The 27,535-nt window shown below is 49.9% G+C and overlaps 12 protein-coding genes across 18 annotated transcripts; 1 reads left to right on the top strand and 11 right to left on the bottom strand.

Moving 5' to 3' along the window:
• Positions 1-2,191: 2,191 nt before the first annotated feature.
• H257_00215 lies at positions 2,192-3,556 on the bottom strand. 2 transcript variants are annotated; one of them, XM_009822791.1, is made up of 3 exons: positions 3,123-3,556; positions 2,762-3,076; positions 2,192-2,715 (listed from the first exon to the last, which is right to left on the bottom strand). In XM_009822791.1, exons 1-3 carry the CDS (start codon positions 3,549-3,551, stop codon positions 2,347-2,349), a joined length of 1,113 nt encoding a protein of 370 aa, XP_009821093.1. In that variant the 5' UTR covers positions 3,552-3,556; the 3' UTR covers positions 2,192-2,346. The 2 variants fall into 2 exon arrangements, with proteins under 2 accessions (XP_009821093.1, XP_009821094.1); XM_009822792.1 differs by having other exon boundaries at positions 2,192-3,076.
• A 1,843-nt stretch (positions 3,557-5,399) lies between these two features.
• H257_00214 (hypothetical protein) lies at positions 5,400-6,607 on the bottom strand (the record flags this gene model as incomplete). Its single annotated transcript, XM_009822790.1, has 5 exons — positions 5,400-5,405; positions 5,470-5,770; positions 5,842-5,933; positions 6,133-6,296; positions 6,367-6,607. 5 exons carry the CDS (start codon positions 6,605-6,607, stop codon positions 5,400-5,402), a joined length of 804 nt encoding a protein of 267 aa, XP_009821092.1.
• A 1,027-nt stretch (positions 6,608-7,634) lies between these two features.
• On the bottom strand, positions 7,635-10,229 carry H257_00213 (hypothetical protein; the record flags this gene model as incomplete). Its single annotated transcript, XM_009822789.1, has 4 exons — positions 7,635-7,892; positions 8,196-8,413; positions 9,050-9,397; positions 10,058-10,229. The coding sequence occupies 4 exons, from the start codon at positions 10,227-10,229 to the stop codon at positions 7,635-7,637; spliced, it is 996 nt and encodes a 331-aa protein (XP_009821091.1).
• A 1,187-nt stretch (positions 10,230-11,416) lies between these two features.
• H257_00212 (hypothetical protein) lies at positions 11,417-11,836 on the bottom strand (the record flags this gene model as incomplete). The annotated part of the gene is made up of 1 exon (XM_009822788.1): positions 11,417-11,836. One exon carries the CDS (start codon positions 11,834-11,836, stop codon positions 11,417-11,419), a length of 420 nt encoding a protein of 139 aa, XP_009821090.1.
• Positions 11,837-13,514: 1,678 nt separating this feature from the next.
• H257_00211 (hypothetical protein) lies at positions 13,515-15,034 on the bottom strand. Of its 3 annotated transcripts, none has more exons than XM_009822785.1 (3): positions 14,388-15,034; positions 14,033-14,344; positions 13,515-13,988 (listed from the first exon to the last, which is right to left on the bottom strand). In XM_009822785.1, exons 1-3 carry the CDS (start codon positions 14,721-14,723, stop codon positions 13,644-13,646), a joined length of 993 nt encoding a protein of 330 aa, XP_009821087.1. In that variant the 5' UTR covers positions 14,724-15,034; the 3' UTR covers positions 13,515-13,643. The 3 variants fall into 3 exon arrangements, with proteins under 3 accessions (XP_009821087.1, XP_009821088.1, XP_009821089.1); XM_009822786.1 differs by having other exon boundaries at positions 14,038-14,344; XM_009822787.1 differs by having other exon boundaries at positions 13,515-14,344.
• Positions 15,035-15,205: 171 nt separating this feature from the next.
• H257_00210 (hypothetical protein) lies at positions 15,206-16,673 on the bottom strand. 3 transcript variants are annotated; one of them, XM_009822782.1, is made up of 3 exons: positions 16,185-16,673; positions 15,828-16,133; positions 15,206-15,780 (listed from the first exon to the last, which is right to left on the bottom strand). In XM_009822782.1, exons 1-3 carry the CDS (start codon positions 16,638-16,640, stop codon positions 15,415-15,417), a joined length of 1,128 nt encoding a protein of 375 aa, XP_009821084.1. In that variant the 5' UTR covers positions 16,641-16,673; the 3' UTR covers positions 15,206-15,414. The 3 variants fall into 3 exon arrangements, with proteins under 3 accessions (XP_009821084.1, XP_009821085.1, XP_009821086.1); XM_009822783.1 differs by having other exon boundaries at positions 15,211-15,780; positions 15,846-16,133; XM_009822784.1 differs by having other exon boundaries at positions 15,211-16,133.
• Positions 16,674-17,490: 817 nt separating this feature from the next.
• Positions 17,491-18,927, top strand: H257_00208 (hypothetical protein). The gene is made up of 3 exons (XM_009822780.1): positions 17,491-17,614; positions 17,671-17,768; positions 17,831-18,927. The coding sequence occupies exons 1-3, from the start codon at positions 17,518-17,520 to the stop codon at positions 18,473-18,475; spliced, it is 840 nt and encodes a 279-aa protein (XP_009821082.1). The 5' UTR covers positions 17,491-17,517; the 3' UTR covers positions 18,476-18,927.
• On the bottom strand, positions 18,476-18,903 carry H257_00209 (hypothetical protein). Its single transcript, XM_009822781.1, has one exon. The coding sequence runs from the start codon at positions 18,878-18,880 to the stop codon at positions 18,683-18,685; it is 198 nt and encodes a 65-aa protein (XP_009821083.1). The 5' UTR covers positions 18,881-18,903; the 3' UTR covers positions 18,476-18,682.
• Positions 18,911-21,812, bottom strand: H257_00207 (hypothetical protein). Its single transcript, XM_009822779.1, has 2 exons — positions 21,051-21,812; positions 18,911-21,003 (listed from the first exon to the last, which is right to left on the bottom strand). Exons 1-2 carry the CDS (start codon positions 21,675-21,677, stop codon positions 19,048-19,050), a joined length of 2,583 nt encoding a protein of 860 aa, XP_009821081.1. The 5' UTR covers positions 21,678-21,812; the 3' UTR covers positions 18,911-19,047.
• Positions 21,802-23,622, bottom strand: H257_00206 (hypothetical protein). The gene has a single exon (XM_009822778.1). It carries the CDS (start codon positions 23,593-23,595, stop codon positions 21,880-21,882), a length of 1,716 nt encoding a protein of 571 aa, XP_009821080.1. The 5' UTR covers positions 23,596-23,622; the 3' UTR covers positions 21,802-21,879.
• Positions 23,623-23,858: 236 nt separating this feature from the next.
• On the bottom strand, positions 23,859-26,179 carry H257_00205. 2 transcript variants are annotated; one of them, XM_009822776.1, is made up of 13 exons: positions 26,089-26,179; positions 25,868-26,035; positions 25,724-25,808; positions 25,504-25,663; positions 25,450-25,457; positions 25,296-25,393; positions 25,205-25,245; positions 25,070-25,135; positions 24,887-25,021; positions 24,538-24,835; positions 24,269-24,481; positions 24,090-24,210; positions 23,859-24,029 (listed from the first exon to the last, which is right to left on the bottom strand). In XM_009822776.1, exons 1-13 carry the CDS (start codon positions 26,134-26,136, stop codon positions 23,899-23,901), a joined length of 1,572 nt encoding a protein of 523 aa, XP_009821078.1. In that variant the 5' UTR covers positions 26,137-26,179; the 3' UTR covers positions 23,859-23,898. The 2 variants fall into 2 exon arrangements, with proteins under 2 accessions (XP_009821078.1, XP_009821079.1); XM_009822777.1 differs by having other exon boundaries at positions 25,724-26,035.
• A 110-nt stretch (positions 26,180-26,289) lies between these two features.
• On the bottom strand, positions 26,290-27,534 carry H257_00204 (hypothetical protein). The gene has a single exon (XM_009822775.1). It carries the CDS (start codon positions 27,507-27,509, stop codon positions 26,385-26,387), a length of 1,125 nt encoding a protein of 374 aa, XP_009821077.1. The 5' UTR covers positions 27,510-27,534; the 3' UTR covers positions 26,290-26,384.
• Between the last annotated feature and the right edge of the window lies 1 nt (position 27,535).

Genomic DNA, 27,535 nt, shown 5'->3' with positions numbered 1-27,535 from the left:
CGTTAGTCATTTCTTTGCGACGCTATAGGGACGATCGTTCTCCCTGGTGATGACACCACCTCGAAATCCACTTTTTGCCCCCCCTTTTCATGTATCCTGCAGCTAAATGCACTACGTACACAGTCTGAAATGCAGGTGCCCCGGGTTCAAATCCCACCGAGGGATATATTTTGTCAAGTGATATACAACATGACAAAAATATTCAACATTGTTATTTTTAATCACCTACTACAGAAATCTATTGGATTCACGACGGGGGGTTATCCAGAGAACACTCCTACCGAGCACATAATTAAGATCACAACACAGTATCTATTATTTACACAACTACAATGTGGGGACGCGGAATTGCTTTTTCCACCCAACGTTGGGCGCTTGGCGTTGCGTCGAGTCGTCGCAAGTTCTGTGCGGCGCTTTTGCCAGTCGATCCACGTACTTCGAGGTATTCCATGCTCCGCACAGAACTTGCGATGGCTCGTTACAGTGGCTTCGAACATAGCCAGGAGCTTTCGCTTTTCGTCGATGGAGTATGACTTCTTGCGGTGTCGCGTCGGCATGATGTCAAGTGAAGCGTTTCAAATTTTGAAATTGGATAGGCCAATCATAAACTTGCATTAATACTGCTTTGTGATTGGCTTCGTGATGGATAAATTCAATTTCAAAGGTGCGTCGACAATGAATAAAATTACATCAATTTAGACAGGTGGTCGGATATTTTGGGGGGGTCGGACTTTTCCGGGGTTCTCTGTACAGTACTGACACGCTTCCTAATTATATCGAAATTCTTTGATGACTCTTTCTCGAGCAGTGTAATACTTACAGCAATACAACTCGTACTACAAGATAGTCCATTACTAGGTCAGCCTATGCAGCATAGTCTGTGCATTCGCAGCTCTCTCTGGCATGAGGCATCTTAGCCGCATGTACGGGCTGGTTCTTGAAATACCACGAATTTGGCAAGTTCCAAGTTGTCGTTCTCTACAGCTGTTGATTCAGGCGACATGGAATAAGGTGTTGTTGATAGTATTGGTTGTTGTTATGAGGAATCGAGAGTTTCGTGACCCGTTGTGCAGTACGCATTGAGAAATCGCTGAGCCTTTCCTGCATGTACTACATACAGTCAGTACACATGCACAATCTGCAGGTTGTATGCAAAGGGGATGAATAAAAATACGCATACGAATACAAATATTAGCATAAAGATGTTCAAGCGAATAATAATTTGTACCTGACTCGCGCATTACACGCCCAGATTCAGTGCCTGTTTACTCGCACGTGACATCTTGCCTACGTACTAGTAACGTAGATTTCCAATTTAAGAGACATGGGACAATTTAAGGGAATCACCCACCTTAAAATTTGTGATGAAATATCTCTTTAAATAAATGTTCTTCTTGATCCCATGTGTTTTATATGAATCAATTAACTAATGGGCTCTATAAATACATAACCGGTTAAGGTTGCATATGTACCTGACAGAATTTTATACCCTAACCACAAAAAATATATGCAACGATCAATACTACGATCAAGCTTAAAATATGTCTCTTAAATTGTCCGCTACTTTTGAGGTGCTTCTGCTTAGAAAATGGGACATTAGGACGTGATAGATACTGTGAAAATGGATGTCTCAGTGATTGTTGGATGGACCTGTGTTTGCAGTTCAATTATCAGTTTTCAGAAGTCGATACCCATTCCTCAGTGCCGATTTCCCGGCAGCAACAAATATGTCCCTTAAATTGGAAATCTACTTGGTATTAATATATCCCGACAATGGTACACCACGATTAGAAGGAATAATCAAGAACCTTTAATTAATCATACTATAGTAGTGATGTATTTGTGTCCTGTTCCCGCAACTCCCTGTGGAATATGTACGCAAGTCTTGTGATTTCGCTCTAAACTGCCGGGTTTGTCGAATCGATCTGGAATCACGCCGGGGTTCTGATTGGTTGAATGTACTCGTCCCTTTGTGTAAGAGCCAATCAAATCCACTGCACAAAGGATTAGCCAATAGTAGATCGATTCAAGATTCGATTCACGATTCGATGGTCTGGAAATTCATACTAATACTTCGAAGTAGTATCGAATAATCCACAGTAATACATGACCAATCAATCAATCGAATGACATCGTCGACATCCTCACTTATAGTAGGGCACACCACTGTCGTACTATTCTCAAGGAATCGTGTTATCATAGTACGTGCTTAGAATACTAGTATTCTTTTGAATGATTGGTGGCAAGGGGCACAAGGGTTGCTTTCTTCGTCACACTCAGCTTGGAATCCCCAACTACTATACTAGTAGTAAACTCACGAACGAAATATAATGGAGGATGGAGTAGTCAATCGAGCACGATGGCGTTAAACTGCCGCAGCACTTGGTTGACCAAGGCGTTCTTTATGGTCGTTCGGCTCATGTACGCCGTGTAGTCGGCGGCGGCATGCTGGGGCGTGGTCTGCAGAAACACTTGGGTGTATCCGCGCAAGGCGCAGAGGGGGCTGCCGTCGGGCATCGGCACGTTCTCGCAAACTAACCATCCGACGTACACTTCGGGCGAGTACGAAGCCGTGGTGGCGTCGTAGTGCAGCGACCGGAGCAAGAGCACGACGCGGTCCCGTGTATGGGACACGATGCTCAGGATGCGGCGCCTAGTCGATCCGTCCGACGTGCGGTGGGTGACGAGGGCCAAATCACTGCCAAACATATCGAGCTACAAGTAGTATATGAGACGAGTTGGGATCGTCCAGTGCAGGTACTTGAGTGTCGGACGAGGATGACGACGACGGGGCTTCGAACGTGTAGTTTCGAAAGATGCTGTGGGCCACGTCGGCGGAATCGGCGCGCATGAGACTGTACTTGCGCATTTCGAGGAACGCAATGTCTTGGCCGACGTCGTCCAGTACAATGCTGAACGGCCGGCCCTCGGCCGACATGGGCAGTCGCGAGTACAGTTCTGGAGTGAGTTTGCAGAGTTGCTGAGTCATGATGCCTCGCAGGGCTTGGTCGTGCGCCGCGGGGTCGGCAGGGAACGAATGCATCATCCAAGGGTCCCTCCGTGGATCCAGAACCATCTACATGCGAACAGGAGTGTCGGAGGGAAACAGCGGTTTCTGGTACCTCAGACTCGGACGGCTGCCATGACAAACTTTGGTACACGATGCCTTTTTCCACTTCGTGGACAAGGGTATGCCGAAGCCGGTGTTGCTCCTCGTACGCACGTGCGATTTCGGCTTGTAGCGCCTGCACCTTCGCCAGGTAATTGGTCGACGACGGTTCTCGCGCCTTCATGCGCTTAAGTTGCGCCTCTAGCTGCCGCACTTCATCCTTGAGCGCCTGGGCTTCCAAATGCGCCACCTCTTTGCTTCGGCGCTTCCGTAATCGATCCTGGAGCCGCCGTTTCTCGCGATACTCGCTGGTGGGCGGCTCCCGCAAGCTGCTTCTTCCTCTCAACGATCGTTTCATTCCTCGAGAAAGCTCGAGGCTAGAAAGAGACAGCAAGTCGCCTTCGAGGACCGCCGCCACCTTCAACATCCCATCCCGCGACATTTTTTGAAATGTAGAACAACGAAATTGTGAGTCATCCGGTTCCAATTGACGTCATCCGGATACATATCCATCTCCATAGATTTCAGAACGTTTGTCTCATTAGCTTTGACGATTTACTGTACAGTACAGTATTGTACCATCATGCCCATCGGCGCGTTCACGTTGGTGTGCAACATTTTCTTTGCGCACTACTGGCTCAAGGAGAAGCTCACAGTACCAGTAATTGGAATTTGCACGACCGCCATCGTACAGACACTGATTGGTCAAAATATTAAATTCCTTGGACATGATTGGCCAATTGATTTCATGTGAACGTCGACGAAGACTGAGCCTCGCCAGGCTTACGAGTGCCAAGTCAAGGTGCATATCGCGGGCAGTACACCTAAGTGTATATATGTAGAAGTCATGTATCGAAGTCGATACCGCATATCTCTTCTGCGCTTACATAGAGCCTCCATTCTACGAATCATTACGGTACTAACGTTATACTGCGTTTCTGCCTTTCGCACAAGGCCGCTTACTCTCACGTAAAAATGTAATCTTGCTCAAACTCCTACCGGTACAGTTTGCTCACACTTGTGTGGCCATATATCGGTAAATTTACGTTAGTGTGCATTGCGAGCTGCACGGTAAATGCCCACGATAGTGTTGTCCAACGAGTTTTCAACATCCACCTTTTAGGGATCCCAATGGTGCGACGGTATAATCAGACTGTATTTTGACATTTAACGTCACTGTACAGTATGGCAAGCCCAACAGTAAAACGGTATATATCCGCATAACTGACACTTCCGGATATGGAGGCTTGGTTCTGGAATGCCATCGAGGCTGGTGACGACGAGGGCACGGATGACGCTTGGGAGATCCTAAGCTCGAATAACGGACCTCGCCAAACACCGGGGTCAAGAGCGTACGTTAAACGACACCATGCTGAACACCCAACAAACTTTTTGCATTGTTCCAGTATGTTGCTTCACCAGGTAGCTAAGGATCGTGCTGTGCGATGGGCTCTCCAAACCAGCAGCATCGCCCATTCCCCAGCATGATACTGTTTACAGCTGTTAATCCCCCGCAAGCTGTTAATCCCCCGCAAGCTATATAATCCAATATAGTTCCTGTTTAAAACGTTCATAACTACAGTACTGGTAAGGTAACGCATCGAAATCCCGAACACTTTTTGCCGAAAATTTGACCTGTCCATTCAAGTTGATGTCCTGGAGAAACTAGACTACTCTGAGAAAATCTGAGGGTACCCAAAGAAAATATAATTCAAGCTCCATTTTATTGTGCCATTTCCAGCACAATTGAATGAGTTTTGCGATTTGGACGAAAATTATTATCACCACTTTCACGCCGAGATGGGAACTTCAAGAATTCCGAAATCGCGAACACTAAAATGTCTTGTGTTAAGTATGATGCTATAAAAATTTGCAAAATAACACCGCCAATTTTAATCTGGATGTTTAAATTCAAAACGTCAATGAAAATCATTATATTCGACACCATTTTAATGACAGAATTCAACCACAGCATAGTGGATGCAAATATATTACACTTTGGAATTAAATTAGATTGAATTTGATTGTGCCAACATGGAGTGGTGAATATAATCATAGCCAATAGAATTTGATCGGCCACCAAGGGAAGTCATTAATTGGTCAAAATTGACACTGTTCGCGATTTTGATGCTGTTCGGGATTTCGATGCGTTACCTTACGACAACAACAAACAACACTATATGCAGCGGCCAATCAAGAACTCCCATATTATCCGGATAATTTATCCGACTTGGCCATTTCGAGTACTACGTAGTATACAGAAAGTCTACGTACGTAGTACTACTATGTACTACAGCTGTACTATATTCATTATATCGAACAAAATAGATTTACGAATGGTTCTTACGGATAGCACATACTAAGCCTTTGAAATACATTTTGCCGTCAGACCCAAGTGGGAAGTACCAACTTCGCCACAAATACTCGTCCAAGTACAAAGGGAGATGCGGTCGGTGCATTCCCCGCATGGCCTTCGCGAACCGTTCGATACGAATCTCCCAAACGCCTTCGATGGATTGCGTGTGCGCTCCATTTTGTGGGTTCACAAAGTTCTCTGAATGATTGACCCAATCATGGTAGTAGTCTTGGTTAGCCAACAAGGTGTTGTTCACGAGCGTGTGACGTTCATTTGAAGAAATGTATGATCCAAACTTGTCCGATCTACGAGACACTTCCATGTAACGATATAGACGTATATAGGAACCTCTATATAGCATCATATAGTGTCTTACATGATATGGGTCCCAGGTGCAATGTGCTTCTTGATCAAATGGGACAGAGTCGGCTTGGTTCGGTCCGCACCAGTGACAACGCCGAACCATTTCTTCGTGCTCCGATCGACTCCACCAAATATCCAGTACTCAGGGTAGTGGCCTCATCGATCTCAACGGTGATGCCACGACGGCCGACCTATCATAAACGACTTGATGTGAACGATATAGACCTATCTCGATATAGACGCATATACGTATAGACATGTATACGTGCAGATCTATATAATAACGATATAGTGATGAACCTACCACCATAGGCGACCGCAGAATTTCACTGGAACAGAGCTCGCGACAATAGTTGTACCAATACACGCAAGCCTCGATGGAGATTTCTTCTTCCGCGATGACGACGCCCAGCGGCTTTGTCGAGCGTGGAATGCGATTCAAGTCCTGGTTCCAAGGCTCCAGAATCCCTATGACGAAGTTGGTACATCTGTTGTTTGCGTGGGCGTCAAGAATGTTCACTGCCTTCGTAGGCCTTACGGCGGCACCGCCAGCGCTTGGTCTTCATAGCAAAACTCATAGCACCTAAACACTGGGGCATGACATGGACTCGGCTAACAGACCGACTTGCATGCACCCTCAACACCACATGCCACGAAAAGTCAGCCACGTCCGCCATGTCATACAATTCCACATCCACCGGAGCGTCGTCCATAGGTACTTGGTCCAGGGGATCGTCCTCAAACGGTGGGTCATGGCCGGCGTTGTTAACATGCTCCATTCGCTCGATTGATGTACGCAAAAGTGAAAATGAATTGGTGGCTGTAACAACATGTATCGACATCGTCAAGTCTATGCGGATATTAGACGTTAACCGGACTCTATATAGACTATATAGGTGAACTATATAGGATATATTTACGATATAGTCCATATAGGTACTCTATATAGACTATATCGTGACACTGTATGGGCAGTATACTTTTATGATACGGTATATACAGATGCAATTATACTATATATACACTATATACTATAATTGTATACACTATATAACCTATATAGTGTATCTATATGGACTATATCCTTTAGTTTGTATAGGTACATACAGCAATTATTAATAGCCCTATGTGTAAAAATATCCACAAAGCTATGGTACATCGATTTATCTTGTAAATACCATGGAATGGAAAGAATCAGAAGTCTTAGATTTAGTTTCGACGGCGGCGGCGTGCACTACGGCGGACTTCATCAGTAGGAGTCGCGACAGGCTCTACAGTGATTGGTTGCACTGGAACGTCGACTGGTGCGTCCACGTCTAAAGCACTAAGCACTTCGTATGGGTCAACGCCAACTTTGCGACCTATTTGCATCATCAGCAAAAGAGTCGCCTTCGCTACGCAGTCACACCGACAAATACTATCGGCATACACGGCATCATCCTCGTTGGATGGAGCGTCCTCGAGTGGCGGGGCATCGATCTTCACTCCAAATGTTTCGCGGCCGTTGCGGACCCACTCCAACTTATGGACAGACACAACATGTGTCTTGAACCCATCGTTGGTTGGAGTGCTGTCGCGTCTTGTCACATGCCACGCCGTCGTCGATCTTGCACAACCACTTTCTCATCTAATTGCTGCGCTGGCTCGACATTTTCGCAATGGTAACATGGTTGGTGAGGCTAAATCCGGATAAATTATCCGGATAATGTTTCTTCCATTCGATTGGGAGTTCTTGATTGGCCGCCGCATATAGTGTTGTTTGTTGTTGTCGTAGTTTTGAACGTTTTAAACAGGAACTATATTGGATTATGTAGCTTGCGGGGGATTAAACAGAGGAGAGCCCGACCATAGAAGGAGCTTCGAGCACTCACGAGACACCAAAAGGCTTGTCTGCGACGCATGGGCCATTTTGACTGGGTCAAAGTAAATGGACGGAGCCGAAATCATTGCAAAAAGGTCCCATAACACTAGCTGAATGTGATCTTGAGCGGAAAAATCGGGGGTCTCTTGGGAACACAGTCGATCCAGCGCGGCACCTGGGGAGAGCGTGTCACCCAATTCATCCTCGAATTAGCCGCAAAAAACATTCAGGACTTGAGCAAAGGGTAGGTTGCGACCATCGATCTTGAATGCTGCAGGCTTGGTGCTGCTGAGCAAGCGGCATAAAGCGTGGCTAGTAGCTTTGCTGATCCAGTAGTCTTCCAGGCCAGGATTGGCAAGCGGAGGCCGAAAATAGTTCGGTTGTGCTTGGAGGGTTTGAAGAAAATTATCGCCATATTGCATGTCTTCCAAAGTTTGGACACAGAATTCAGAGACCAGCGAAGTCAGGGTTTCCTTGGAAGTATTGCCGACATGAAATTGGCTTACCAGTTTCTTCAACAAGAGCTTGGAGACCGTTGGGCTGATTCCAAGCGTCGTGGGCGAAAGAAAGACCTTGAGATCGAAATCAGGGATGTTAGAGTCCGGTTCCAAGGTGAAAATTTCGTAGCGGTTCGACAGAGGGACTTCCCAGTTGCGCGTGGACGTAGAGGGGTCAAGCTTTGTCTTGGCCTTGACTTCCACAGCTTCTAATTCTTCCGATGGAACTTCAAAACGCGGGATTTGAGTTTCTTGTGCCAAATGGACGGAGAGTCATTAAGCGTAGGTAAAGATGCGGGCGAACCAGGTTCCGGAGTGTAGTTGTTGCAGATGCAGACGAAGTCGGATGGTCGGCTTGAGGCTGCTGCACTGGAACATTGCGTCGTTTGCCCTTGATACTGGGAGGTTCAAAGTCATTCAGCGCTGAGATCTTGTGAACAACAAAAGTCGGAGACTGGTCTTCAAGGAAAAATATTTCTTGGAGCGGCTCATCGGTTTTCTTTTGCGACCAAAGAAAATCAGGCACGCGTTTGGAGTTGAAAATGACTTTCAACGAGTTGGATTGGAGTGAACCAACGGAGTGGGTGGGAAATACGAGCACCGGAGAGCAGCCGTGGTCTTGAAAAAAATCAAAAACAGCCAAGGGGCTCGCCGTGGAAGGAACACGGTGAAGCTGAACCCAGTAAAATTGCCCAACCAGAGAGGGAGCATGAATAGCATGGTCCTAGCCGCAGATATTCATCTCCAAGTTGCGCAAGGAGGTACCGACTTCCAAATTGTTGGAAAAAAATCGGACTCCTTTGCATCGCACCAAGGCAAAACCAAAAAGAAATGATCTTGCTTCGATCCAGGCCGGCACGGACGAAGGGAGTCCATGATGACTGCAAGTGGAAACGCTTGCGTCAGGCCAGGGGATGGAATCCAGAATTCTTGAGAGCCTTCAGTGGCACACAAGGAAGAAGGAATAAGCGCACGACGTTCCTGTGGCGTAGCTTGCAAGGCCTTGAGAATTAATTCTATGGGCTGAGGGCTATCACTGCGCTGATGGGCAGTATACCATTCTCGGCGCCAGAGGTCGATGTTGATGGGTGGGACTTTCTTCGAGGACGTAGCCTTTGCATAGGTATGGTCTTGATGAAGATCCCGTCGATTACGAGAGCCGGGGGAAGGTCCAAACCGCGGCTGGCGATAGGTGGATGCAATATCCATACCTAGATCGGGTGATGGGTGAACATCAGCATCTGCGTTGGGTCCAGTAAAGTTGCCGTCAACACATGGTGCCGGCAAAACAGCTGGTGCGGCCAGAAAAGTTTCGATTTCTTAATTGATGACGTCAACACAAGGAGCCGACAAAACAGTTGGGGCCACCAGAAAAGTTCCGATTTCTTGATTGTTGACGTAGGATTCAGGAGAAATCTGAAACCAGCTGGATTCTTCAGTGCTTGCTACACCCATATCAGCGTCCGTAGAAAACGTACGAGGGCTGGAAGGTGGGTGAGCTCGCAAGCGCTTCGACGGTGCGGGTTGAGAGCAGGTAGAAGCTTCTTCTATCAAAGAAAACTGTTGCCGAGAAGTTTTCGATTCAGTCGAGGAACCTTCGTTTCGTTTCAGAATAGACCGTTGACTACGTTGACTCCACGAGACGACACGACTAGTGTAAGCAACTGAACCAAGTTCAGAGGATGTACTGGAGGTGAAAGAATCGACCGCCTCTTCCGAGCATTGCAAAATCACAGAAAGAGATCGGGAGGACGGTTCAATCGCTACGAGTTCGGAGGGACAAACTTCGGTAGAGGACGCACTTACGCCCACTCCAACGAGGGCATCGAGGCTCGTGGCAGCACAACAAAGTCCACTGCCTACTGCCCTACCAGCGGTTTCGCCATCTCTGGTGAAGAGGTCACACTGAACGTCGGCTTCAGGGACAGCAGCATCAATGCTAGATGCAACAGGGTCGGCAGCACACAGAATGCGTTGGTCAGCAGCACTGGCAGAAGCACGGCAAGCGACACGGAGGGACACACGGAAAGGAGCAGCAGACATGGCAGCAAATTCGAGTTGAGACGGGTACCACTTGTGTACCAGAAGGCAAATTCGAAGTTTTTTGGACGTGATAGTTAATAGATACGCTGATTTAAAAAAGAGTAAGTTATTGGATATGGGTAAATAATTTTTCATATTTCCAGTGGACCAAATTGATTGCAGATTGATCGGTTTCTCACATGAAATTGCACCAATGACACCTCACTTGCTCATTTGATGTCAACCGTGATCCATCCAATTAAGCCCCTTAGTGGGAAGGCTCTCGCCGAGGTCTTTTTCCAACGGACCGACGACCCAACTGTGTGGAAGTGTAAGTATGGGCAACAGTGCTCTCAAAAGTCGAGAGGGTACACGAACTTGTGTTCTCATGTTATGAAATGCCATCCTGGTTGTGAATACACTTCCCAATTTCAATTTGATGCTTCTCACTGGAACTCGATGGCCGAGTTCAAGTACCTGGATTGCCGGTTCCTGCGACCCACGTCGAATATGTGCGAGCGGTTCTTCTCGTGGGCGAAGCTAGCTTTGACCGATCAATGTCGCGCAATAACACCACAGAAATTTAGCAGGAAATGTTCTTGAAAGTGAATATACTGTAGCAGCTAGCTCTGGACTGTCCAAACTTGCTAAAGCTATGAACTGGTATGTAGTTAGGAACATGTTGAATAAACAGTATTCTCATAAATTATTTGAATAAGTTATTTATTTAGCCCCTCAAAAAGAATAAGTTATTTATTCGTCTAACGCAAAGTGCCAATTTATGACATACCATATTTTTTGCTTTGGTACAATGGCCATATCTCGTGTCTGAGGCATCGGATGAAAATTCTGAAGCGTTCCCCGTGTAGAGAAATCACTCCACAACCCAATCGAAACAGAGGCATGATGTATTAAGGTCATTTAGAGGTGCATAAATGCAATTTTGTAAGCACGCTTGCATTTGGTCTGAGTGCCAATTTAAGTCGTATAATTTAACCTTGCATTTTGTATTACGTTTTGCATTGAAATTCTGCGATTAGGGTATTCAATTTCGGCAGGGAAATTATTTATTCTAACAGGTTATACGTTTCCTGAGTCCTTCGAAATCTTTGGAGACAATTTTCAATTTGGCACTGCGCACTTTGGTACAATGAACACCACCCACAGCCAAGAGTGTACGAGGAGAATGATGATTTCATTATCAAGAACTAAACCACTACTTCCTCTAGGCAAACGAATTCAGCCAGCTCTGCGTCATCGTTGTTTTCGCCGTCTTCGTTGTCGTCGCCGACATTGTTTTCGTCACCGTCCACATCATCAAGGCCTTGCTCGTCAGCGCCGATCGAGGTAATTTCATTTTTCGTTTTCTTTTTGACTCGGATTGCACGCATCTCCTTTGTCTTCTTAGCCGCTGCATCCCGTTCTTTCTTCGTTTGATCGATTTCGTGCATGAGTTCTAGGGTAAGAATGCGTCCGGCGACGTCAATGCGCTTGCGACCAACACGTTTTTTTGCTGCTGCAGGTAAGCAAAGCAGTTCACGCCGAAGCTCAACGCGGCGCTCCAGCCACTCCGCGTGAACATGCGTTTCAGGTACGCCGCCTTCGTTAAACTTTTCAAAGCGTGTCATCATTTGTTCCAATGACACAGGGAACAAACAGCCCAGACGTTCGAAATCCGCTGACCAGATTTGTTGGCAAGACATGGTTAGTCCACGCGTTTGAAGCGATTGAAATTGCTGCGGCTTTGGATATCGAGTGCATGTCTCCGAACGCTACATAGTATAACGTCATAAATTAATTTCAAAAATGTGATGATTATGTTAAATTGATTCATATTTATACCGTCGTTAATCATGGCGTCAAAAATGGCTCGACGAATCGCATTTTTGAATGGGCCAAATACTGCAACATCAAATGGTTGAAACAAATGTGTTGCATTTGAAGGCAAGCAAAGCTAAGTTTCACATAATTCAACAATTGCTGTAGAATAGTGTGAGGACAAACCATCAAAAACTAGGCAAATTGGACAAGGAATATTATCATCAACAATAGATGAAAAATATTTCAACCAAACTTCAACCAAATCCTCATTCATGAATCCCTTAGGAGTTGTCGAAACTGTACATTGCAATTCAAACCCAAATCTTTATCAAGAGATTCGCCAGGTAGCAAAAAAAAGTGGAGGAATAAGTTGGCCCAAAGCATTACCACACGCCACAATAGAAAGGTGGAAGCTAGCAGTCATAGTCTTGGCCCATCCATTGCGCGAACCCTTCAGACTTGTGTCGCGAGGCAAACGATGTCTCATCCATGTTGAATATACGCTCGGCGGTAAGTCCATGCACGCGAATAGCTTCTTCCATCGAGTCGAAAATCAATTTTTACGCCAACGTCATCAAAGCTATTTCTAGCATTGGAAATCACTTGCGCAACACGCGTGGTCAGCTCGGGGTGGCGATTCATGAATCGACAGTACCAACTTCCGGTAACAGTTCGAAGCGGGTCGAGGTGTCGGAGTAGCTTGTTGGCCTTGAGCAGTATTACGAACCTCGTGGCTGGCATGCCTTCTTGCTGCATGGCTGAGATCCAGGCGACCATGTTTTGCTCGAACGAGTACGGAAACAGTGGCTTGGGACCACGCCGCTTTGGCGTGAGGTCCTTGCCTGCCTTGAGCAGGCGCCCCTTTCGCATGATGGTTTCGTATGAGATGCCAGTATCGCGGTCAAAGTCGGTTCCACGTCGTCCTTGATGAACTTCGTTCACAACGAACTCGGGCTCTTCTTGAGTGTACCTGCCCCTCGTTCGAGGAGCAGGCATGGTCGGCGCGAAAAGAAAAGTTTGAGTTTGATGTTCTATTATGTTCGACAGGTGCGGCCTGGTGATTGGCTATCCGATATACGACTTAAATTGGCACTTACGCCTTAAATTGGCACTTTACGTTACTCAAAAAAAATAGGTAACTCGTATTGTCCATTTGATACAAATTTGGGGAGGGGGTGCAATCGAATCGCGCCAACCAAACCGATCCACAGTCGATCTGATTGGTTGAATTTCATTGAGAGGGTTTTGATTGGCTAATAATTTTGATATCATCTGAGGTAGCCAATCAAATCGATTTAAATTCCAACGAGAAACCACGCTACAACACGAAATTTCACTCGAAAGCACAATACTACGTAGTACTGCACTGTTGGAAAAGTAAATATTGCATTCCTGAAGTTCGAAAAAATATGTACAGAATAAATATTTCGGATGTCTTGGTCGACGCTCACATGAAATCAATTGGCCAATCATATCCAAGGAATTTAATATTTTGACCAATCAGTATCTGTACGATGGCGGTCGTGCAAATTCCAATTACAATACATAACGTTAACGAGTTGCGCCGCTTTTCGGACTGGATCGCTATGGACCACCACTGATGCCTTGTACTATCTAGTTGTAAGCGATGACGACGTTGAGCTTGTCGAGGAGGTGATTCAGAATCGCATTGGATCGCGTGGAGCGGGTCATGAACGCCGTGTACACTTGCGCAGCGTTCTGTGGGGTGGACTGGAGGGACACTTGGGTGTAGCCTTGCATGACACTAGTGGTAGGAGACGACGCTTCAAAGACAAACCATCCTGCAACGTGTTCGTCCTGCGCTAGACTTCTTTGCATCACGACGACACGATCTGGTGCCAACGTCACAATCTGTACCAAGTGATGCGTCGTCTGCGAGCTCGTGCGGACAGACTTGACGAACAAATCGCTCCCATCCAACATGGTGGTCGTTGTCGCCTATGCATGCTATCACTACAGCATGACAAGGTTATCGGACATACCCCACCATGTCGCACTAAGGATGATCCTTCTCCCGTCATCGCATCAAATAACCCACGCGCCGCGGCGTCGACAGAAGTGTGCATGACAAGAAATTTGCGCATTTCAAGGAACGCAATGTCTTGGCCACCGTCGTCCATAACGAAACTAAAGGCCCCGTTGTCGGCTGTTGATCGCGAAAGCTGCTCCATCACCCATGGCGACAGTTTTGCAAGTTGTTGCGCCATGATGGGCCTCAGTACCGCCGGAGGGAGCGTTGTATCGGGTGAAACGGTGTGGAAAACATACGCATCTTCACGGGGGTCTAAGATCATCTAGGCAACGATGTGAGCTCCAGATGCATGGATAGTCACGTACTGCCGAATTCTGGCGCGGAGTAGAGACAAGACCCTGATACAGCATGGCCTTTTCAAATTCAAATACCAGATTGCTCTGGAGCCGTCGTCGATCGGTCAGCCCTCGTCGGACGATAGATTCTCCGCGCAACACCGTCAGTTTGTTTTCCAATTCGGACAGTTGGCGTTTGAGGTCGTTTTCTTCCGCTTGGACCCTCTTCTTCTTTTGTCGCTTGCGTACGCGATCCCGCAAAAGCCGCTCTTCACGGTCCCTGTCCACATTGTCGGCAGGCGGCCTGGTGCGTGAGCTGACGGGGTCGCTTGTCGAGGCATCATCACTCGAATCGTATTGGTCCATGGGAAGTCAGTTGGCTTGTCGAGGGACCCTGCGCATTCAACAAGTCAATTCAAAGTGGCAAGTTTGCTCCTGGGACCAGACTCGTGTCGTCCCACGTTTACGTTGAAGAAGCCAACTCGCGCATGACGTCGTCACAAGTAGACCCTTTTGTGTTCGCTCATCCATGAGATCCCACTTCAGGTGGCCTCATCAAGCTCATTCATCGATTTCTCATGATCCGCGTGGACTAGGAACGTCTTCAAGCACTCGTTGCGGCAGCCGCCTTGGCGGATTGAAAAATACTTCTATAAGCCTTTGCAAGGTGTTTCGCGCGTTTATTGAATATCAAAGGTGAACTGTTCTCTCCAAATACATATCCGGTGAAAATGAATACCACGAGACGGCGAAATCCACTCCAGGACATGTCGACGCTTCCTTGACGGCGACGCGGAACGTCACCATTGTAGCTAATCGGCAACAATGGTGGTGGCATTCACTCGATGGAGGAGGCTGTCGTATACTACTGAATGCGTCCCACAGTATGTACACTGTATGTACATATGCGATTAGTTAGTCCCGAGAGTTCGCGTCACGGGTGTAAGCTGGTTGTCGAATCCACTGGATTCACCTCTGATCACAAAGAATGGCAGCTTGGAGTCGTCATCACGATGACACTCGCCACAACCGGAAATCGCCATGGGACTTCGTGTGGTTAATTGAGCGCAATGCTCCCAAATCCGTCGAGCATCTTGTTGACCATGGCATTGGCTTGCGTGGAACGATTCATGACCTTCGTGTACTCTTGCGACATGAGCGCTGGGGTAGTCGCGTGCAGCTGCAACTGCGTGTATCCTCGGACGGCGCACTTGGTTCCTTCTGCATCCGACATGTCTTCAAACACAAACCACCCCGCCGTGTTGGACGACGCCGTCACGCCATGCTCTTCGTCGTAAAAGATACTCCGGTGTGTGCACAGCGCCCTCCTCTCAAAGTACTGGACTTGGTACAGCTGCCGCCGAATGTTTCCGTCGGGACCGATGTACGTGGCCAGCGCAATGTTGTCGCCACAAAACAGCATCTAACGGCACGAGTAACACACATGGTTGTTGGCGACGAGATGCATACCGTTCGGCCAGGTCGTACCCTGTCCTTGGGTGCCCAGCGGTTAAAGAACATCGCGGCAACGTCGCGGAACGGAGCCCGCACCAACCCGTACTTGAACATCTCGAGGAACGAAATGTCATGGCCGTAGTCGTCCAGAACCAGGCTGAAGGGAGATCCGGCGGTCGAGTCCGGCAGCTTGGCGTACATGTCGGTCGTGAACCTGTTCGCTTGGTACTCACTCAGTCGCATGAGGGCGAGCAGTTGGTCCGTGGGGTTGGCGGGCAGCGTGTGAACCGTCCACGGGTCGCTTCGATGGTCCAAGTACATCTATTACATCTTTTCAAATACAACACAATCGAGAAGGTCGATGACGCGGACCTGGGATTGGGACGCGTCCCATGCCAAAGTGCGATAGAGGACGGACTTTTCGACGGCAAACACAATCTCGTGGAACAATCGCGCGCCTTCGACATGCCCGGCGTCAATGCGCTGCCGCTCGACCATTGCGACCCGCCTCCAGTCGACAGGTGAAGACGATACTGCTTTGCGCTTGCGGTGGCGCTGAAGAGAAGATAGCTGACCCCTCAGTTCGTCCGCTGTGCGTTTGAGATCCTCCATCTCCATGATCACCTTCTCTTTGCTGTGTTTCTTGCGCAGGCGATCCTTCTTTAGCTTGGCTTCGCGGTTGCTGGTTACGCTTACGACGGGCGAAGACACCTGCTTTGGGTCTTTTCTCGGTGGAGACAAGACATCGCAGTCGGTCATGGGAGACGTAGGACTGTCGAGTACGCCACCGTGCTTCCACATGGTCGACATGACTTCGTCTGTGATCATGATGGCTTGAACGAGTTGGTCGATGGGCAAAATGTTAGGTGGATACGTTACTACACAAGAGCTCCTAGTAATACTACGTAGTACTACAGTACTAATAATTCTATTCACAATAAGACGACAGGCTGTGAAGTCATGTAGTACGACGTATTCACAGTACTTGTACTACTTAACTATTACGAGTAAACGCCAACCAATCTTTCACTCGTGTGGAAGTGTGCTGTCGCGATGGACCAGAAAGTACAGAGTGTACAGAGGCTACGACATGTCAGCTAAGCTGACTACGCCACGCAAGTATTACTAGAGCATAAGTGGCAGAGAGAAAGTACTACAGTAGTACAGTAAACACAAGATACACAACGTTCAGCGACCAGCAAGATGTGGTACAGTACTGAACTTTTACTACCTCGAAGTATTAATACTTCGAAGTACAGTGTACTATTAGTAGTTCTATAAATGCTAGTAGTACTATAGTAGTACTTACAACTATTAATATTAATAATATTAATACTACATATATCAATAACTACGAAGTGGTATTAATACTACGAAGTATAAGTTAGTACTGTACTAGCAACTGACAGTGAACCTCGCTTTCGACGTCACTCCAAATGGTTACCAGCGTCAATAATCGCCACAAAGGGCATACACCGGGGTCCCATCAGACGTTTCGTCAGCTACTTGACTGTTCATCCACCTCGTATACCCCTCGTACTACGTAGTATAATCATCGACACTTGTGCGCGGAACTGATGAGGCTTCTAGAACTCAAAAAAACTTGGGACCAGTCGCATCGTTATTCGGATAACGTATCCGGAGGCTTTTTCAACAAGCTTTTACTGGTGGCCCTCGATTGACATTCTAGAAACAGTTGAACATCATGGCCGCCGCTGCTGCTCGTGCCTTGAACGGAATTGCTAAGTTCGCCGGTGTCGTCGGTGTGGGGGGGTTGTTCGCGCAAAACTGCCTTGTCGATGGTACGTCCCTCCTTTTGTTCAAGGAACGAGGTGTCTCATGGAATCTTGATGCGCAGTTGACGGTGGACACCGAGCCGTGATCTTCGATCGTCGAAAGGGTCTTCGTGATGACATCAAGGGCGAAGGCACGCACTTTATCATTCCTTACATCGAAGTATGTATCACATAGGACGCAAACAACAATCGACTCCTTTCTCAATGACGCATGTGTTCTAGGACCCCCGCATCTTGGACATCCGCACCCAAGCGCACGAAATTCCGTGTAGCACAGGTACCAAGGATTTGCAAACGGTGAACCTCCGCTTGCGTATCATGGTTCGCCCGGACGAGCTATTCCTGCCCAAGATCTACAGTGAACTCGGCCCCAACTTTAACGAACGAGTGTTGCCGTCGATCACGAACGAAATCCTCAAGGGGGTGGTTGCCCAGTACAACGCTGACCAGCTCTTGACTTCGCGTGAAAAGGTGTCGGGCCAAATCTCGGAAGAACTCGCCGAGCGCGCCAAGCAATTCCACCTGTTGCTTGACGACGTGGCCATCACCCACTTGACGTACGGCGCGGAATTCACGAACGCCGTCGAGCAAAAGCAAGTGGCGTTCCAAGACGCGGAACGTTCCAAGTTCATCGTGATGAAGGCGGAACAGGAGCGACAAGCCGCGATCATCAAGGCCGAAGGTGAATCCGATGCCGCCAAGTTGATTTCCGACGCCGTCGCCAAGAGCGGCAGCGGGTTCATTGAAGTGCAGCGCATTGACGCTGCCCGCGAGATCGCCGAGCACTTGTCGAAGAGCCGCAACGTGTCGTACTTGCCCAGCGGCAACGGTGGCGGGATCTTGCTTGGCTTGAACACTGACGCTTAATCCCAATGAAGTACTTGTTAGATATTGGTGATTGTGCTTACTAGTTAGTATAAATGAGTTGATAGACCATTCCTCCCTACTTCGACTACACCAATGTTGTTTCCACAGTGCGTCGTCTGCAATGACCTCGACAAAAGGATTATGTGTCATGTACTTTCACTTATATACGCTTGGACGGACTGGGTGTGTTCGTTCGAAGGTGGGGGTCTATGCCGATGACGACGGTTGCTGACCGGAGGCAGCTTGAGCTTGTTGGGCGTCGTATGTTCGCTGTCGCTCCGCGGTCCGCGAGTACATCACTGTGAAGCCTCGCCCCACATCGTACAGACCAAAGGCAGTAGCACTGAGGAGCCCGGCGACGACGAGCTTGTGGGCGGCATCGGCAACTTTGGAAGCGGCGGTCATGACGAACGGCAGTGACGTCAAATGTTAATGTTTCGATTCAATTGGTTTGGGACAAGTGTAGAGTACTATTGGTCGTGCTTAATTTACAGCAATATGATTGGTGGAAATGCCTCAAACCTAATTTCATTGGTTGAAAAACCCACGACAACATAAAAACAACAGCGTTGTCATGAACACGCGCCATATCCTTTCGGGGTGCTGCCGTTGTCATGAGACTGCACGACCATGGCTTCCGATATATTGGTGACTTCCGCGGTGTTGGAGGTGCTACATATGACGAGCAGCGTCCCCGCAACCACAACTGACCCGCCCACGAACGTCACCCATCCAGGTGTGGTCGCCGTGCCAACGATAATGCATATGATGGTGGCTACAATGGGCTCCAGCAGCATGGTCACGGACACCACGAGCGGGGGGAAGTATTTCATCGACGTGATAAACCCCATGGTTCCGCACGCACTCACGACGACCACTAACACGCCTTCGATACCCAGGTGGTGTGTCCATCCATAGAACCCCACGACTGGATCTGATGACCACGTCAAGTCCTCTTGCATAATCCACAACAGTGGCAACAGGAGCATCCACGTGGTCGTAAACAAGCAAAAGCAGAACAGCCGAACGCCCAATAATTCCTGGAGCCTCTTCGCATAGATCAAGTACGCGACTCCACCGATGGCCCCAACAAACGCGACGATGTCTCCTTCCAGCGTCGGCGGGTGCTGGCTGGCGCCGTTCGTGGCGGTGTTGGTACTCTCGTGGTCGGCGCTGGTGATCACGCCGCCAGCAATCCCGAGAAACGCCCCGGCAGCCTCCAAGCCCGCGACGGGGTGCCCAAACATGCACTTGCCCACCACGAGCAGGATCGAGTGGCTGTTGGTAAATATGTACGCGTGACCCACAGACGTATGATCCAGCGCCCATATAAACGTGGCAGAGAACACCACGTACGCAGCCGAGCACAGCAGCGTTTCTCGACCGACGATGACCCACGACCCCGACGGCGGCGGCGGGAGGCCGCCGTCCAACCACCACGTGAGGCACCCAAACAAGACGGACGACCCAAAGTAGCGCCACACCATCTTCACGAGGGGCGGCACGGCGGCGAGCATTTGCAGCGCCGCGCCTTGCGCCGACACACTCAACAACGCCCCAGCCAAGATGACAAACCCGACCCACGGAACCTGTTTTGTCACGGTCAACTGCATCGCCATCATGCCCCCCACCATCGACGCCTCCAACGTCACGTCCTTGACGTCGGACGGCAACGCCGACAGTCGACGGAGTGTGCTTCGAAGTGTCGGCGGGTGAATGAGGGGCTCATTGGTTCTGTCTACAGGAACAGCCAGGAGAAACGACCGAGTGTGACCATCGCTTTCGTGTTGAGGCACTAAGAACGCACTCTTTCGAGGACTCAACCGCCGCAGGAGTGGGGACGACGCGGTTGATGATGTACGAGGAAGCGTCGAGGAGGGTGTTGGAGCCGTGGGAATAGCCAACACATACTCGTCACCGGCGCTTCCTTCGAGGGAAATGTCGCCCGGTAGCACGCAGTTCCCGACTGGAACGACGCCAAACGATAGTTCCTGGTTGAGGGGATGCGTCTCGGAAGGCTGGAGGTGGGGGACATGCACAACAAACCCTTGAAAGGCCTCGACGGCGTCGGACCGGCGACTCGAAGGCCTTCGCATGTCGATCTTTGCATGGGGTTGGTCTTTCGAAGATGTGACAGCCAAGACAAGGCTAGCTCGGCGTTTGAGGGGTGGTGGCGGTGACGAGGAGGAGGACGAAGGCATGGTCGTGGCTTCAGGAGAAAGTATGGCCAATCGACGGACGAGGTCGTGCTCGACAGTGTGTACCATTTGGTCGTGGGAGTCGACACCAAACCAAAGGTCCGAGGGGGGAGTTGTAGCCATGGCGTAAACTCGTTGGAAGCCAAAAGCGAGGGATTCAGGAAATGACAATGAGCCAACTCCATGCACGAGATTATCCAGCACGATAAACACTTTACTCGATACAATGTACAGCCCAATGTCGACTCCGTTGTAGTCGGCGATGGCGCGACCGACGTGATGGAGTTTGATCGGCATGGGGCTGGTTGGTGGCGCAAACTGGACTCGCATCTAACAAGTATGTTGTAAGGATCTGTAGCCATTGCAATGCGCGTTACCGTGGAAGGCGGCATGCGCGCGGCAACCGCCAGATCGGACTCCACCAACACACTCACACGGTGGTGGGTACGGTGAAACGCGTCAAATTTCTTTAGCAACGCCATGTCAAAGACTCGGTCTGCCGCATGGATGAGAAAGTGTCCGGCGAAGAGGTGCCGCGCCGCAAGGACTGTCTCGGGAATCGAGTCAAGGACAGATGGAACCACTTCGAGGAATACGATGTGCATGCGAGAAAACAACGCGGACTGCTCCACGTGACGTTGTGTATCGCTGCTGGCGGCCACGGCCAACACGACACGGTCGATGCCAGCGAGCAACAGTTGGGACAGACTGTGCTCGAGGATAGATCTACCATCCAGCTCTTGAAAGCCCAGCGCGACGCCGAAGTCCGTGACATGCGTGGACGTGAGCAACAATGCGTCAAGTTTTTTGTCGGCAAGGTTGGCATCGTCGTCGTCGTTATCGTCGACCTCCATGAATAGGCCTTGCATTCGCGTGGCATTCTCGGAGTGTATTCCAGCAAGGAGTTCGTCGTACGAAATATGGGCCAGCTCGCTCACCCGCCGCAAATCCACTGCAAACGCATTTGGTGGAGCCTTCGACGCGCTGCCGCTTGACCGCCGCATGATGTTCGTAAAAAAGATCGTGGATTTGATTGCCGTTTCATCCTCTTCTCAGGAGCCAATCATAGTCTCAACAACAATTCTATGATGGTATCCCACCAATCACAACTTTTGATTCACGAAAAGATTGAAATGGAGAAAATACATTATCATCGTTATGTTATGAACTGACGTTGCTTGGTGGTGCATAAGGTGTTTGAGACTGCTACTGCACGCTGCCTTTGCAAACGGTAGCGTCATATGAAAGAGCATGTGCTTGATCTACGGCATCAGTAACGTTCACCGTCTCGGTGGACTCGCGTGCACTTGCAATCACGAGGACTGTGCCGACGATGACCCCGAATCCGCCTACAAAGGTGAGCCACCCAGGGACGGGGGCCATTCCCAGTGCAAGGCAGATAGCAGTGGCCACGACGGGTTCCAGTAGCATCGTCACAGAAACGACCAATGCGGGGAAGTACTTCATAGCGCTTACAAAGCCCATGGAGCCACACAGCGTAACCACGACCACGAGCACAAACTCCACTTCCAAGTGGTGGACCCAGCCAAAGAAGCCTCGCTGCGGATGCATCGACAGTTGGACGTCATCCAGCTGGAGCAGCCACATCGCCAATGCCACAAGGACCCACGTCCCCGTAAACACGACGGAGCAAAACACGCCGACGCCAATCTGACTTCGCAGCGATTTCGCATACGTGAGGTAGAAGACACCTCCCACCGCTCCGGCGAGGGCTACGAGGTCCCCTCCGATCGATGGGGCGTTGCTTCCAGCCATACTGGCGTCGCCGCCAGACCCATCGGCGGTGGTCACGACGCCCCCGACGATACCCATGATCGCCCCCACAGTCTCAAGGGGGGCGACTGGCTGCCCCGTCACCCACTTTGCCACCACAAGCAGTAACGAGTGTGCGTTGCAAAAAATGTACGCGTGGCTCACCGACGTATGGTCCAGCGCCCACACAAACGTGCCTACAAAGGTCGCGTACGATACGGTGCACACGACACTCTCCCAAATCACTCGGCGAGACAACAGCAGCTTTAGCGACGACCAACGGAATTGGTTGCGATTGAGGACGGACGTGACCACGCCCAGAACCACGTACGCGCACGTGGCACCAAAGAATCGCCAGACTACTTTGAGCAGCGGGGGCACGCCCACCAACGCTTGCATGGCGGCGCCTTGGGCGGAGACGCTGATAAGGGCGAAGATAAGAATGGAAAAACCGAGCCATGGTACGGTTTTGTGGACGGCGAGCTGCAGATGCACGTGGTTGGACTCGACAGCCACGCTGGCTTCCACGCTGACGTCTTTGATGTCGGAAGGAAGGCGAGATGCACGACGAAGCAGTTCCCCAAGAGAGCGTTGAGGTGATGGTGGCGACGGGTTCTCGGTGCAGTGAGGCAAAGCTAACACGAGCTGATTGGGAGCATGCAAATCGTACATCAAGAACGCAGTGCCTGGATCAACGATGGACTTGGAAGTCGTGTCGGAGGGAGGATGAGGGGTGGGGGCAACGAGCAGTGGCTGGGACTCCAGGTCGTCCTCTTTAAGACCACGCGTGGAGGGAAGTGATATAAGCTTGACTGGTACAGTGAATCCGTTGAAGGGCTCGGAGTTTAGGCGTCTTGACCGGCGGGGGTCTTGTGACGGAAGATCGGATGTTGTCAAGATGAGACTTCTGCGCGGCTTTCGGGGCTCGTCAGATGGCAATCCTACAGTGGCTAACGTGTGTACGGCTTGGGCGGATATGCTTTGTGGATTTTCAACGTTGTTGTCCACCAAGAGACCGTGAATCGAGGTGATCTCGTCGTTGGTTTGAATCCCCGCGATAAGGTCATCGTAGGATATGTGGGCCAGCTGACTAGCGCGGCGCAAGTCGACGGTGTAGGACACTTCAGATTCTTGTGGTGGTGGCTCCATCGCAACTTGCACTGTGGTGCATTCTTCTGCCATTCGCAGTTGCGATCTTTTAGTACCGAATGAAACCGCCAGCCTTGCCCTTACCCCCAATCAACGCCCGCGATTTGAAATGCATCACCCATCTCAAAATAATGTCACCCATCTCACGTGTCACAACGTTCCATTCCACGCTAACTTAATATCTCTTTGAGAGAAGAACGATGAAATGGAAAAGGACCAATATGCCAATGTTGGGTAGCTTTACTACGTAGTACTATTAGAAGTAGTCAGTAACCAGGGTCTAGTTAGCGTTAGTACTTCTACCTACGACGACCCAAATCGATTGTGCCACGTTTCGTACTTTCGAAGAAACTGGTGCGCCGATGGCTTGGTCTTGTCTAATGCTTGTGTGATGTCGTCGGAAGTGATTTTGTCCAGTAACTCGTGCCAATTGCCTGCAAGCGATATTTCATATCGCTGAGGGTGTATTCGTTGGAGATATATTTGCACCTTACCAGATTCACATGGGAGTTGATTGGTCGCTGCATCTGGAGCTTCCAGCTTTGCCATGAGTCGTCGAACGGGAGCCATGCATGCTTCCTTTGCCACGAGCTTGATGTCGGCGCCAGAATACCCCTAAAACCATCCATTTTTACATCGGAACATTTCGAGCCAACCAATAGGCTCAAAATACCTCGGTCTTGAGGACACTGCCGGCAAAATCGAAATTCGCATCAATGTACGGCGCCAAGAGCTCGGCAAACATATGGTGGCGAGCCTCGGGGGACGGCAACCCGACTAACACTCGCTTTTCCAGTCGTCGAAGCATGGCGGTGTCCAATTCCCACGGTAAATTGCTCGCCGCCAATACAAACACCACTTCTTGTGTCTTGGACAACCCGTCCATCTACCCCACCATCATGCCGAGAAGTAGGAACGATATGTCGTATCGTATGTACCTACCTGAATGAGCAGTTCTGTTTTCATGCGACGACTGGCTTCGTGTTCCCCGCCGCTGCTGCTGTCACCGCCGCCGCGTTGGCCCATGATCGAATCGATTTCGTCCAGAAAGATCGTCGACGGCGCGTGGTACCGAGCCAACTCGAACAACATGCGCACGAGTTTCTCAGAGTCCCCGCGGTATTTGCTAACAATGGACGACCCAGAGATGTTGAAAAAGGTGGTTTTGCACTCGGTCGCGACTGCCTTGGCGAGCATCGTCTTGCCATTCCCAGGTGGGCCGTACAGCAGGATACCACACCTACCCCCCACCGCCATTCTCGTTAGGTACGGAACCTAGACGTGAAGGTACCATGGGGACAGCAGCCCCTTAAACAACTGAGGGTACTTGGACGGCATGACCACGGCTTCTTTGAGCAACCGCTTGGCATCGGTCAACCCCACTACGTCGTCCCAGTGGACATTGGGATTCTTTTGGAAGATTTCCCTACGCCCACTCAAGTCACAAATGGCAAACATGACATGACATTTCAACCTTGTGATGTTTTCTGCGAGCGGTCGTAACTCGGAATCATGCATAAACGGCAGCGGTTTGAGCAGTCTACACCATGTTACGTTAATACAATGATACATGTGTAGCCACGAAAAAAACCACACATGAGTTAGTTACCTGTCTTCGACACTGTCGTCGTCTTCTTCCGGCTTGACTTCCTATGATCATACCATGACGACTATTTCACATACACCTAGTGTGTGTGTACCGCTTTCCCTTTGGCTGGTTTTGTCGTGCGCTGGTTGCCAGACTTGGCACCCACGACGCCCGACGTCACGGTGGGCTCCAGCAACGACAGGTCGTCCACTACGTCCATCGTTCGTTCCAGATCAACAAACTAAAGTTCAATGGCGATCACACACCTGGTTTCCTACATCAGAAATCAACATCGTCGTCGGGTTATGTGAGGTCGGTACGTTGATGATGTAGTGACATTGTTGCTTCCGAGGCAAGTTTGCACCGCCTTGAGTGCGGCGTTGTTTTCCACTCGGGCTTCCGAAGGCATGTGCGCAGATGTGTAGCTGTTGCGCTTGGTTCGTTTCTCCATAGCAGCTTTCTTGTCGTTGAATTGCGAGACTGTAAACAGTATAAGCACCACGAGATGAAGACTCGTCAGTTGATTTCTAAAGGGGGTACCTTTGGCCTTTTCTTCGTCGCCATTCGTCCGACGCACGAGCTTGGGCTTCTTGCCAAACTTGAGCTCGTAAAAGTCTTCAAACTCCTACGACCAGTGAGGCAGTTGGCATGGACATTGAATTGGCTATATATGTTGCCCAGTACTTGTACTATGCGAAGTAGGTCGATGTTGTCGACGACTTCAAACTTGGAGAGCGCGACGCCTGCTTCTTGTTGCAGCTTTTCCGCGGTTTGCAAGTACCCGTTCTCGACGCAATAATGCAACGCCAGCACGAGAACGTTCCGTTTTCGATCGATCAGCCCTTTCTCCACCTACCCAACCAACCAGAGCCTCGAACATCAAATGCCAGAATGCGATTGCGTACGCTCAAGCGACTGTCGTTTTGGGCTTTGAGCTGGTGCAGTGTTGCCATTGATGGCGGTGGTGTCGCTGCGGCAACTGGGTCGTTACAGGCGTTTCTTCTACATCCTATCAGTTACAAACTGTAACCGATCATGCTATGAATGTAACCAGCTGCCGTCGGATGTTCATGTTGAAACGTGTTGAAACATGGGAAGGTGTTGTAATTCTGTGTACTAGTATGGAGATTCCATATTCGCACATCCGTTTGAAATACACACATACATTGAACGATTGAGATCCCAGCGAGAAGTTACGACGCTACTTATGCACTACGGTAGTAGTAATATGCCGTGTCGGTGAAAACAGATCCAAGTCCAGGGACGTTGCAGCCCCAGTCAAGAGGAGCTCCGACATGGCGACGGCCGTGCCAGGTGCATTCAGCACGCCCCAGCAGTTGTGTCCTGTGGCGACGAATAGCCCGTCGTGGACGCGTCCGATGACAGGGATGTTGTCCTTGGTAGCTGGCAAGTAACACGCCTGCTTGGCTATAACTTGGGACTCATCAAACGAAGTTTGTGTAAACACACCGAGGTCGGCCAGCACTTGCGCAATCCCTTCAGGACTCGGGTGCACCTGCGCCGCCGATGGCGGCAGCGGCTCCGTCACACGCGGACCACATGCATACACGGTGCCGTCCGGTCTAGGCACGATCTCTACGTCGCGGGGATTTCTGCTGCCGATTTCTCCAAAGACAACCCCAGGACCAAACGTGTCGTGAGGTTGCACCACGACACTGTGGATTTTGTACACGTCAGCGGGAGCGATGGCGGGGTATGTGGCCCACTTGGTAAGGGCTTGCAACGTCCATGGACCCATGGCTAGCACGACAGCGTCGGCAGCGATAGTGGATCCGTCCGTTAAGCGAACGCCGCCGCAGTGCCCAGCATCTGCGTGAACAAGCCCTTCAACGGAGCCACGCACGAGATGCGCGTGTCCAGACTGCGTCGCCAGACGCATCATTGTGTCGGTGAACTTTCGAGGGTGCAATTGGGCATTCGTTGCGGTGGTTCCGATCGAATGGGATCGAGTCACTTTGGCGTGGACCCAGCTTGGTACGTCGTCGTTGTCACCGTCGCCAGCAGACTTATTCGACACGAGACATGATATGGTGTCGACACGTCGATAGTTGTACAACTTTTTCCCGTCAAGAGAGGCGGCAAGCTCTTCATGGAGAAGAAAACTGAGCTGGCACAGTGCGTCGACATCCTCGCCTTGGCACCAGTCTGAGGCTAGGAACCCCCCGGCCTTCCCAGACGCAGCCGCCGCGATTCCCACTTCCTCCACCACTGTGACCTTGTCGCCTTCGTTGAAATCTGGCGAATGGACCAAGTAGTATGCCAACGTACACCCAATGACGCCTCCCCCACAGACGACAATGTGCATGCTTCTTGCCACGATGACGTTTCAGG

The sequence above is a fragment of the Aphanomyces astaci genome, assembly GCF_000520075.1.
Source record: "Aphanomyces astaci strain APO3 unplaced genomic scaffold supercont1.1, whole genome shotgun sequence".
NCBI classification, from domain to species: Eukaryota; Oomycota; class Saprolegniomycetes; order Saprolegniales; family Verrucalvaceae; genus Aphanomyces; species Aphanomyces astaci.
The sequence above is the reverse complement of the archived record's forward strand: the minus strand, read 5'-3'. Positions and strand labels throughout refer to the sequence as shown.